Here is a 13,149-nt window from a genome sequence, read left to right as displayed (position 1 = left end):
CGCTCTCTCCTGCTGTTTCTCTCTTTCTCTCTCTACGTCTTCTCTCCCTTTTCCCCCTTTTTGTACTTCGCTATCCTCTCTCCTCTCCTTCATTTTCTTTTTCGCTCACTTTTCCGCTCTCTTCTTTACCCTTGCTTTTTCTTTCTCCGAACCTTGCTCTCTTTTTCTCATGCTTGCTTTTTTCTTCTCCCTTACCCTCACTTTCTTTTCCTTTCGTTTATTTTGCACGTTCTCTCATTTACTCCTTTACTCATTCCAAGAACTGACATTAACAAAGACAAAGAGCAGGCCTTCAGCAATGAGCCAACACTTCACTGTTCATGAAAATATCTCTGTTGAGGAGTTGTTTCCTCTATGCTTCCCTAGTTGTTGATGTTTAGACAACACCCACAATAGCACTCAAAAGATATCAGTTCTCGCGTAGCACCGACAACAGCTGTGGCCAGGAAAAGATAATTCCAACATGACTATGTTTTGACTGAGTTCATAAAATCTTGTGCACTTATTTGTGAAAAGAAACACCATAGATCTCTGATGGCTGACAGATTTTGATAGTTTTAAGATGGAATACCGTATACTGTAAAAGTTCAATAAATTTTGGTACAACGAGCTTGTTATGACGGTTTGAACCAAATGAGATTTTTTATCAAATTATCAATATTTTTATCAATACTATTATATTACTAATACATTTAACACATAGTTAATATATAACATATTTACTGAATACTTTATATTTAATATATATTGTTAGTCTATGTATACCGTAAAACCTCTAATTGAACGCCATGGCACTCCATTTTTCAATCTTTCTTCTATAGTGGTGGTCAATTGGAGGCGGTGTTTAAATAGAAGCTGGCGGTTTATTTTTCAACCAGCTCGTCAAAATCTTTGGATGATAAATTTAGCCATATTACGGGCGAAGCGAATGTCGCCCACATTTTGCTCACTTTTCCAGTAGACCGATATTAAACCTTTTGGATGCAATAAATATGCTAACTTACCTCTAACTTGTCAAAGGTATCTTAATAAATGTGCACTCAGAAACATCTCTACTAGTTGATATCTATTGCTTACAATTAACCTGCGATGATATTATAGCCCATGTCCGTCTTTGCATTTTGCTGGCATTTATAATTTTTATTTCATCGTAAATTTGAAGACATATTTTTATTTTATATCTATATTTAACATTGTTGAATAAAAGCTCATTGCAATTTCTGATATGTTTGCTAAAGCTTGCAGCCAAAACTAGCTTTTTACGTGCAATAGAAGTAGAGCTATATGAGCATTGATCCATTGTAAGTTGTGTTAAGATTGCCGCCAAATGCTATTAAATAAAATGTTATAAATTTGCTTATTTATAAAGTATACAGCAATAATCTATCAAATGATACAAATATATATTCATGAACAAGTGACATAAACGAACCATACTTATATTACATGCAGAAACAAAAATTAACGTTTTTAAAACAGAAATATTTCCATTGTTTGCACGGATAGCTGCGTTCTGATAGCTGCTGTCGATGGAACGAACATCTTTTAGTTGTTCAATACCTTTCACAATATTTTCTGGCCTCAACTCTTCTTCTACACTGCCGAACTAGTCGATATTAGCGTACAAACAATTTTTTGGAGAGCAAACTTTCACGTGCTGCATTTAGCACTAATGCAACGCGTAGAGGTTTTACTCACAATAAACGTAACCTGCGATCCAAAACTTGGAAACTGGTTTTATATGCATATAGGCCTACTTCAAAGTATTAGGTTTCGAAGGTTCGAAGTTAAACAGAAAATTACTCCTAGTCTGCGACGGTAGTTACTTCTATGGCGTTGCTTTCAAAGCTCCATCTACCATCGTAAAGTTAAACAGTTTTTGTACTTTTAATAACGCTACTACGAAGTACCTAAACCGCGTTAAACAAGGAAACACTATTAGACTGAGACAGTAATTATTACTATAGCATTGCTGTGAAAGTTCATCTACCATCGTGAGTTTAATCTGGTATTTTTTATAAACGCAGGCTACTTCGAAGTAAAAAGACTGTGTTAAACAGAGAGCTACTACTAGCCTGAGACTGTTATTGAGTATTGCTACGGTGTTGCTTTCAAAGTTTTAACAAAAAAGATGAAAAGCTTTGGAATTGGAAAATGAAAGAATTAACTGATATTGGTATAAACGATTTATTATTAATACAACTTTGTGAACACTTTTCTACTGATCAGTTGATATTATGGGCTTGTAAAGATCAAATAATGTCAAAGTGGCGGTCCATTTTTCAACCATTTTCTCAGGGTGGCAGTCAATTGGAAGTGGCGTTCAAATAGAGGTGGCGTTCAATTAGAGGTTTTAGGGTATATAATGCTGGTTGCTGGTGTATATACATATAGGCCTACTAATGTATAACACTAATATATTTACTAGATCAATAATTAAAGAATAAACAATGCTGACTGTAAGCTCTAGCACAAATTACGCTGAAGTAAATTAACAATACCTTTTAACAACTAAACACAAATAACATAAACGCAATCACTACTACTTGGTTTGGTGCTCTAAATTAGATAACGGTATGTGTATAATATGGTGGCTACTGTTATATTTGTTGTCAAAAAATCTTTTTGATCATGTAAGCTTTATCAATAGTTAAAATCTGTCATTAAGTGTTTTTTCTACTTGAATAAATTTACAAGCTACAGAGGGTTGCCCAGCTTTTAAAATAATTGATGTGCTGGACAACCCTATGAAAGTTGTACTACATCAAGAAGTGTTACAACTATATCAAATTCTCTTAATAAGTACATCTACATGCATCATTTACTGGTGGAGGATGTACACATAATAGCTGCTATCATGAAGACCTGAGGTTGATATTATTCATACCAAGGCATATATTATTAACCATGCTACTCGCTACACAATTACACAATGTAGTGTTGAAACTATGTGTTATTCAGCTTTTCATGAAAATGGTCATTGCAACATCTCTACCCAGTTTATGTCATGCATTGATCAATCAAAATCAGGAACTATTCAAAAAGGATTTGGTCAAATATGACAGACGTCCACATATGCGTACTGAATACTGATTCAGACAATAACAGTTATTTTTACGTGCAAGCCGGTTACTTATGAAATCACTGCCAGCAATATTTACAAAGTTTCAATGTCAAACTTTCTTGAACCCTAATAACAGGGATAGATGAAACTAATTTGGGTAATAGCAGAGACACCAAGGCTAAGGGTCAAAGAGAGCCCTCATGACTGACCAACTGTGCTAAAGCAAAAAGGCTGGCTCGGCCTTTCTGAACTAGTCGATAATTGAAGGGAAGAGACCGAGTCGGCTTTTGACTCAGCTGGAAGCATACATAGCCGGTCACCGGTCATTAACTCTTTTGCTACCGAATTTATTTCTAGCTCTGCTCGAGTTTATTTTTTCTTTTCACACAAAAATTGTCATAACCTCACTAATTTTGTGATAACTTGAGAACGAATGAAGATATCCATTTAATTTAAAAAACAGTTTGTTGAAAAGAAGATTCTTTATTAAAAAATACAAAAAATCTTAAATTAACTAAATTTAAACATGGTAAAACACCTTACAAACTTTACCAATAATATTTTGTCAGCAATTTCAATAGTCGTATTTTGACTGTCGCCGTAATATTCTGTTTTTATTACAATTTTTCTCATGAAATACATGCACCAGAAAAGTCAGAATCACTTGATATAGAGTTACTAGTGTCCTAATGGCTAAGAATGTTAGAAGCTTCTTCAGCTTAAACAATCGGGGTGTTCTTTTTTGTCCATGATTTTTCCGCGGTGAACTTTTTGTCTGATAATCAATGAGGCACTAGTGAGAGGCCTGCTAAGTAGTCTATATCGTTAGCAACAAGCTTGTTTTTATAGAGACCAAATCTTATTAGTCTATCTGAAGCGAAAACTGAATGATTATAAATAAACTAACGCACTGTCTAAAAGCCGATGTATCGGCTTCCGGCCTCAAAGAGAAGATAACACATGCCGATACATCGGCTTGCGGTAGTGAAAGAGTTAGGGTATCACTGAGTGACCATCGAATCAAAGATTAAGAGGTTAAGCTACTGCCGGGTAAGCAATCGAGAGGTAGTTTATATGTAGCGAATCGGCAATATACATGTAGCCTTCGCTATGATGGGTTATTACTAACAGCTCTATATGGTTTCCGAAAACTATTTGTTAAGTTAGCATAGTTTTTGAAAATTATGTGAGGCTGATAGTAATAGCCCATTGTAACTACAGCTATATAAGACCTGGTTATCAAGCTTCTGAAAATGAGATCTTGCACTGGAAGGTAGGTATATAATAAAAAAGTTTAATTGGGGTTCATTTATGGGTCATCAAGTAACAGCTGCATATCAGGGAATGAGGCCGACAGAAGATAACTCCAAGTATATAAGAACAGGCATGAAAATGACAAGAGTAACTTAACTTACCCTGGCCTAAGTTACCTAAATAAATTGGGTAAATAAATTTAGTCAATAGCAATTGAATTACCTGCCACTGTTTATAAGCTGTTTCAACTCTTAAGCTACTTGATACCAAGTTACTTAAGTAACTGCCATGTTAAGCTAACCAGAGTAACTTAACAGGAACTTAAGAGTAACTTAACAGGAACTTAAGAGTAACTTAACAGGAACTTAAGAGTAACTTAACAGGAACTCGTTCCACTACACGGTTTCTTTATAATTATTTCATTTGCGCAAGCCCAAGAATTAACCTTCTTCTACCACATCAGCGATTAATCTGAATAGCAGATGCTGCCTATATCAATCACAAGCTGCTTTATTTAGCATCCGTACTACAAGTTACTTTCATCACTGACTAGTCATAGACTTCAGTCCCATATGGTTTAAGATTGTTAGATGGGGTGGCTGATAGAAATGCCTGCAAACTTGATATTACTATACCATTATACCCTGAAATGAGGCATTATGGTGGAATAAACTAGTTTAGCTAAAGGAGCCAAGGCTACAGCCAAATGATTTTCTAGACTAGAGCAGACCCAGTTCAGAACTGTCCATTGTTATGGAGCAAGTAGTTAATTATCATAGTCTAAAAACATTAAAATTTTGATACAAACTCGGGGAATGTCTTTAAACAGTGCTGTGCTTATATTCCATCAACAAATCCTACCCTATTTTAGTTGTTGTACTCTAATCAAAACAAAAGCTGCCATAATCAATATGTGTATTTTGCTTTACCTATTTTTCTGTGGTTAGAAATATATAAAAACCAACTCCTGAGCAAACAATATATCTGAAACTTTGCATGTGGTTTTAATAGTGACTCCCTCTGGTTTAAGCCCAACAATTTTAGGGACACTTCCCATCCGGAGCATTTGGGTCAAAAAATAAGTTTGTGTGAATGAAAATGATGCCAAATACGATTCCAAAATGAGATGAATAAAATGTTAGCCAATATGGGGCTTTAACTATGACACCTAATCTATTGGGCAATGCTCCAACCAACTGAGCCAATTAGCCGCCTTAATCAGGCACCTAAGTGTTTAAACAGTGTTCAAGTTTTGTTGATTTAAATCTTGAAACGTTCTGGCAGTTAGATCACCTCAAATGTCAAAACAATCGCAAATGACAGAACAGTATTTGTTAATGATTGTTACTTTATTTTTAAAGTTGAATTTCATTTTATTTTAAAATTTGAATGCTTTGATTGTTTGCATGCCTCTGATACTCAGTTTATCAGGAAACTTCCTCAAATAACAATAATGAAGCGTATGACTCAGCCAAAGTTTTTATTGAAATCCCAGACTTTCACGCCTGATTTGACACACTTTCACGCTTACATCTTACTGTCAGTCTGTTCCACAGTAGCTAGAGCTAGTAGTGAAAAAGATTACTCAGCTGCAACAATCGATTTTCAGTTCAGGGATAGTGTTTCCCAAGTATTCTCTTTACGGATCAATCAGGTATTGTTATATTGTTAAACTCCGTACTCTGGTGCTGTCAGTGATACCGCTGCTGGTATTTGAAATATCTCTACTTGCTTTTGTTCATTGGCTGCTGTACAGTATCTAACAAAGTTACGGTCTGCACGATTTACAGCCATGCACGTACGATGTATGTGCGACCATATTCAGCAGATTCAGTCTCGCTTACTGATTGAGTAGATATCGTCATGGAAACGTGTACGAAAGAACCGGAAACGCCGTACGTACAAGGATAAGGCAGACATGTAGCCAAAAAAACGTTTTTGTTTTTACACTTATACGTTTTACTTTTTATGGTTTTTGTTCATTTTCGATTACTAATTCAAAACATTTGAGCTGGATTTTGCGGCAAATGCCCTACAGTATATATTTCAAACGAGTTTGGTCTGAGTTAAAACTGTGGATTAGGTCATAACTCAGAGAGTCAATGTATATACCAACGTCTTAAAAAGCTTATTTGTCTGGTTTAGTTTAACGATTAGAACTTTTCAGATTGTATCTTAATGGAAAATCTGTTTTTTGCAACTACAAAGACTTTTAGCACCATGAAATTTTGGGACATAAGCAAAATTGATCTACTTACAAGAAGTCTAACAGGATTTTAAACTATGCAGTCTTAAAACTTTACAGGTTGTATCTTAAATAAAGATATGTTTTCTGGCAGCTGTAATAATTTTCTGCCAGGGTGGCTTTGGACAAAAAGACAGACATTTTTTTATTACAGTAAAGATCTGCCAATTTCAGTTTTTTTAGGAGTCATTTAACATACATAAACATTTGTGATACAGCATTAGTCCAGAGCTGCTGATATTACGACTAGCACATGTCGAGTTTTTAAAAATTCAACATTTCATGCAGTTGAACATGAAATGATGCTGATATCATTTAACATGCATGAACATGAGACGAGTGTAGCCTGTATCTTAAATATTTTTTGCTTCATATTAGAAAGTCTAATATAATAGGTTGAGAATAATCTAAATGAATTGATATAAAAGTGTAAAAAAATTTACACCAGAACCAGTTTTGTATCCTTTAGTGATTAATATTTGTAACATGTCTAAATACTGGAAAACATTTTGTACAGGAAGTGGTCAAAACTATAGCATAGCTGTTATAGTATCTCCATACTGATCTCATCTTATTGTGTTTAGATCAGAATATTCTGGAGAATTAGTTTGTTATGCAGCTTATTGTTAAAAAAAAGACCTAGCTGCTGAGTTTATTTTGTGGTGTATAATAGATGTCCAGCCTACCACATTTTATAATAAGTTGTTATAAAGCCTATTTCACTCCATATTACTAAGGCATTGTTACAACTGTAGCCAGTAATATTAGCTGGAAGGATTTTCTGCTCTGTCACCATTTAGTGTTCTTTAAATCCAGATCTAAACACAGAGATTCTTTAGAATATGCTGTTAGGTTTTGGGTTTATAATATAAATTATATAGTTCAATGAATGATCTTACCGAATAAATGGAAATCTAGCTGTAAAAAGATTGAGGAAAAACTTACCAGATAACTCAGCTAATGAATTCACATTTACATTAACAGTTTTATTTTTTCTCTTAATATGTTTCAACAAATTTTTTTTCATGATGTAGCTGGTTTCCATATAGATATAAAAGAAGTTTGTGACTGATGCAAACTTTACTGGCCAAAGTTTACGATGAGCACTACAAGAGACTTGTAGTTTTTATAACCTTGCATATTATTTTGTAAACTTGCATAGACCTGCATAGTATAAAAAGCATCGATAGACAACATTTTGGCATGCAGTCAAAATTCACACCAGTTAGGCCTATATAACATATAAAAGTTTTACATCACTCTTTAGACAGCTATAAAAAAATAGCACCGGTAGAAGAAGCATTGATAAGCAGTCATGCGGAATGGAACGAGGTTTAATCACAAACAGAAATATATTGTGAAGGCCTGACTCCGGTAGCTGAATCTGCTTTGTGCACTAACAGGTGGACTTGACATATTCTCCTGGTACACCTTATCTGTGGCCTGCCTGACACGCCCAAAGGGTCAGGCCAGTCCACGACAAGTATCCAGCAGTCAGACTTACTCCGAAACCAATTTAGCCTGCCCTCTGTGTCTCTATAGTCAACTAGTCTAGGTCCACTAGCAGCCCGCTCTAGGGCCTGATCTCTTATGCCATTGCATATTCGATCAGGTCTGGTTAAAGTGTAGACCAAATCCTTAGACTTATAGATCCACCCCGGCAGTTCTGTCTGATGTTGGATCGAAACCTGCTTTCTACAATCTTTAAGCCACCCATGCAGGCGTCAACATAATCAGTTCTATTGAGTTTAGTTATTCTGTTTATTATGATAATCTTGAGTACAAGAGCACCAGAGCACTGGTGCGCTGGATTATATAGCGGCGTTGACTCCGCCCACTACTCTAACTATGCCCATAAAAGGAATATACAAAGATTACATAAGTGCTTGCAGGCAAGTTCGGCCAAGCTATCCTACTATTCTATATAAAAGTCTATTTAAGATGGATACATATATGAGCGGTAAACAATGAGTACATAATGCACCAGGCCTCCACAGTATTGAGGTATAAATCCAGTATTGGCACAGCAATTAAAAGATGCAGAAAACTTTGCAATGTGTAAAATTATAGCCTTCTGCTGAAACTACAAAAACTTGCAGGTGAGTAATGCATATTGGCTACATAAAAATGAGAAATAACACACATCGTACTCTCTGCCACGAAACTAGCTAATACTATTACTTGATAGTTACAGTCAAAAAGTGTCACTCATATTTTTTAGTGCATATCTTGGTTGTTCATGCTGTACTGCTGTCTTGAAACGATACATCGCTTTTATACAGCGGCAATCTTGTAAATATGTAAACAACTAATGCTAAGTATAAAATTAGAACTTATAAATGCTAAAATAATGTTTGCAGTTGGTAAGCAATAGGGTTTCGGAGAATCATTTTTTGCTTTTATCAAAGGTGACAAGGTGGTGATTTCATTTTCATCGTTGAATGTTAGTGCATCGTGCAATGATGACCAGTTCAGGCAGCCTGCCAGCTAATCATCCACCAGGTCAAATAAACAGCAAACAGGAAAATAGACAGCCAACCCAAATACATGAATCATGGCAGTACCATGAAACTCTTCAAAGTAAAAGTGTGCTGATCACGCTAGGGCTGCAGCTACACACGATATAAAATTTAAAAGTTACTGATGTTTGACAAGTTTTAAAACCTTTACAGCTGTCTTATCTTTTTTCTTATTTTATTTAAACTGCACGAAACAATTTTCTCATGATATGAAGTTTAACAGTTAGAATGGTAATTGTTGTTAAATGTTAAACACAAATAATTTTTCTGTGCAAAGATTTTTATCACCCAATTTTTTATTACGCCTATTTTGCAGATTAAATATGAATCTAGGCATACATGAATTGAGGAAGAACTTAAATACCATAAGCAATGAACTGCCAATTTAGATTGTTGATATAAGCACTGACTAGTTAACCAAACCAACTTGTTGGTTTTGTTATAGATTGGGCTCCTGTAGCTAGAATACACACTGTCATTACCAAAACTAGCTTGTAACCAGGTATTCTTAATAGTGAGTCTATGGTTGTCTTTTAAAGGTTGACTTGCAACAAAATTTCCATTACAGTAATTTGGTATCAAAAGATTCACCATGTCTTACTCTGCTGTGTTGTAGGTGCCAAATATGTGGAAATGTGATTACAAGCTCTTAAAAGCTCAAAAATGAAAAGCCTCCGTAGATTGGAATCAATTTATTTCTCTGATGTAGTCATTACATTTGGTTATTGTTTTGTCACGTGATGTTCTCACTTGAATTGAAAGGCCAATAAAATGGCTCAATATAAAATTTCTCGAGCACTAGTGTATGACCAACACTTTGGGTTTTACCGAAGACTCTGTATCAAATATAGATGCTCACTACTTTACAGTTTTGTTTCGGCTTGGTCTAATCGTCTAGTCGTAATCTGACCATGTGACACATACTTCACGAATAATTTCTGCAGCATTTTTCAATTATCGCAGGTGACCAACAGGCTCGTCATGTTTATCAGACAATGATATGGACTCCTTCGAGCTAAGGTTGAAAATTTGAATGAATTTTTACAGTAGGTTATAGGATATCAGTGCTGAAAGTGACAGCATTACAATGACGATGAAACAGATGCGTAAGAACAATAGACAAGGTTTTATTGAATGTGTGAAGTATATTTGTGAGAATATTTTGGTGAATGAGATTGCGTGAAAGTGTAAACAGAAACCATCCTGTAACAACTACGTCCCATTTGAGCCGCTTTGGAAAGGGATTCCACACTACGGCAGTCTTGTGTGGCTGCAATTAACTGTTCGTTTTTGAGCTTTTAGGAGCTTGTAATCGCATTTCCACATATTCTGCACCTACAACACAGCAAAGTAAGACATAGTAAATATTGTGATACCAAATAACTGAAATGTGAATTTTGTTGCAAGTCAACCTTTAACCAAATTCTTGTTATCATCACATTACTTCAGGGGTTCCCAACCAGGGAGGAATCCCCCTATGATTGGGATTTTGAATTTACACGGAGAGGAACAGAGAGGTGTTTGATTTGCTAAATTTTTAATTTACGTCCTGCAGTGCCGTGTGAGTTTGGGTTTCACCATTTAACATTTTGGTTTGATGTATAACACTTGTTGCTAATAATACACTACTAGTCAAAACCCAGAATATATGAATACATCCATCCAGATTTTGATTAGATAGTACGTTAACCTAGTCATAAACCAATTCCCCGCAATGCCGAAGGTCATGTTTTGTTGTGTGTTGCATGCGGGCTGAGTATAAATTAGCAATATGTTGTTATATATTTAGATATGTACAACAAAATGGAATTATATTTGGTATTGGTTGTTTTTAGTCATGTGAGTTGAATGTGCGTGGAGAATCAAATTTATGAAAGGCACAAGGGGTAAACTGAATGGAAAAAGTTGGGAACATCTGCTTTACTTGTTGGTGTTGCTCATCTGATTGAGCTACCGATGTTCTCCAACATAATTCAGCAATATTTCATCATCTGTCACTCTACTTAATAAACTTGGCAGCCAAAGGGAATATGAAGGGCATTGCATCATTAGTTAAAATATCTTACAATGATAGAACGACTGTCAACTGAAAGCTGTGGATGATTCAAGAAATTTATGTGAAAGTAAAACACTACTTTTTACATATTTTTTCAAGTTTAGAAATATATATTTTGCATATATGTATTTCCAAACTTGTTTATAATAGTTTTAACAGCTATTACAAACTAGATATATTTTATAATAGTTTTGATTTAGCTCTCCAGATGGTAAAACCCAAAGCATTTGTTTACTATTTTCTAGCTGAGAACAGCTTTTCTTTTCTATTTTCTACAAGACAGCTTTCTTCAGAGATTTCAAGTTAGTTTCTTGTATGACATACTTCAACTATGACATTATCTTTGGTACATACTTTAGGTGGTATACGTCTGTTAAGAACTCTACCCGTTTCTACAACTTTGGACAATCACAGATAACTGGAGCAGTCATGTCTCTCGCAGACGCAGGTAATGCTTGTTTTAGTCACCAATATCAGTTTTAATAGAACTCATATGTTTTAGTTAAGTTCCTATAAAACAAACGTCTAAATATTTTCTACCAAAAAACCTTTAATCGAATGCCATGACGCTCTATTTTTCAACCTTTCCTTCATAGTGGCAGTCAATTGGAGGCGGCGCTCAAATAGAGGCTGGCGGTCTATTTTACAAACGGCTCGTCAGAGTTTTCGGAAAACAAATTTAGCCCTATTAGCGAAGCGAATGTCGCCTATATTTTGCTCTCTTTTTTGGTGTAGCGATATTAAACCTTTTGGATGCAATAAATCTGCTAGCTTACCTCTAACTTTTCAAACATCTCTTAATAAATGTGCACAGAGAAACATCTCTCTACTTGTTGATATCTATTGCTTACAATTGACCTGCGATGATATTATAGCCTGTGTCCGTCTTTGAAATTTGTTGGCATTTTCAATTTTTATTTCATTCTAAATTTGAAGACATCTTTTTATTTTATATTTAAAATTGTTGAATAACAACTCATTGCACTCACTGATATATTCGCTAAAGTTTGCAGCCAAAACTAGCTTTTTATGTGCAATAGAAGTGGAATTATGATCATCGATGCATTGTAAGCCGTGGTAAGAATGCAGCAAGAATACTATTGAATAATATGCAATAAGTCTGCATATTTATAAGTTATACAACAATAATCAATTAAATGATAAAACATATATTTATGAACAAGTGACATAAATGAACCATACTTATATTACACGCAGAAACAAAAATTAATGTTTTTAAAGCAATATTTTCATCGTTTGCTCGGATAGCTGCGTTCTGATTGTTACTTTCGATGGAACAAACACCTTCTAGTTGTACGTTAACTTCCCCAATATTTTCTGGCCTCGACTTTACTGCTGAACTGCTGAAGTAGTCGATATTAGCGTCAAAATAATTTTTAGCAGAGCAAAACTTTCATGTGCTGCATTTAGCACTAACGCAACGCGTAAAAGTTTGCTTGCTTTAACGTAAAGTTTGGCCCAAAATTTGCGAACGGGGATGTATACGCATGGCCCTCAATGTAATAGGACCGTGTTGAACAAACAACTACTATTAGCCTATTAGTAGTTATTTCTATTGCGCTGCTTTCAAAGTGCCCATCTACCTCCGTGAATTTAAGCCGTTTTTTATATGTTAGCTAATTCGAAGTAGAAAGACTGCGTTAAACAGACAGCTACTTCTAGCCTGAGACAGTTTTTGATTATTTATTGATGTTGCTTTGAAAGTTCATCCACCATCGTAAATTTAAGTCGTTTTTATAAATGTAGGCTACTTCAAAGTAGAAAGACCACATTAGACAAAGAGCTACTACTAGCCTGAGACTGTTATTGATTATTTCTATGGTGTTGTTGTGAAAGTTTTAACAAAATAAAAATGAAAAGCTTTGGAATTGGACAACGAGAGAATTAAATGTTTTTGATATGAACGATTTATTTTTAATACAATGTTTGTGGACACTTTTCTATTGATCAGTGGATATTATGGGCTCGTAAAACTCAAATAATGTCAAAG

General features: G+C 34.9%; 1 protein-coding gene across 1 annotated transcript in view; it reads left to right on the top strand.

Annotated features, from left to right (window-relative positions):
- The first annotated feature begins 5,882 nt into the window (after positions 1–5,882).
- LOC137398646 (uncharacterized) overlaps positions 5,883–13,149 on the top strand; it is a 93,588-nt gene continuing 86,321 nt past the window's right edge. Inside the window, exons 1-2 of the mRNA XM_068084825.1 lie at positions 5,883–5,972; positions 11,498–11,586. Coding sequence (XP_067940926.1) covers positions 11,568–11,586 — 19 coding nt within the window. The 5' untranslated portion in view covers positions 5,883–5,972; positions 11,498–11,567. The remainder of the gene's footprint in view (positions 5,973–11,497; positions 11,587–13,149) is intronic.

The sequence above is a fragment of the Watersipora subatra genome, chromosome 6 (assembly GCF_963576615.1).
Source record: "Watersipora subatra chromosome 6, tzWatSuba1.1, whole genome shotgun sequence".
Lineage (NCBI taxonomy): Eukaryota > Metazoa > Bryozoa > Gymnolaemata > Cheilostomatida > Watersiporidae > Watersipora > Watersipora subatra.
This window is presented reverse-complemented; position numbering and strand designations above follow the sequence as displayed.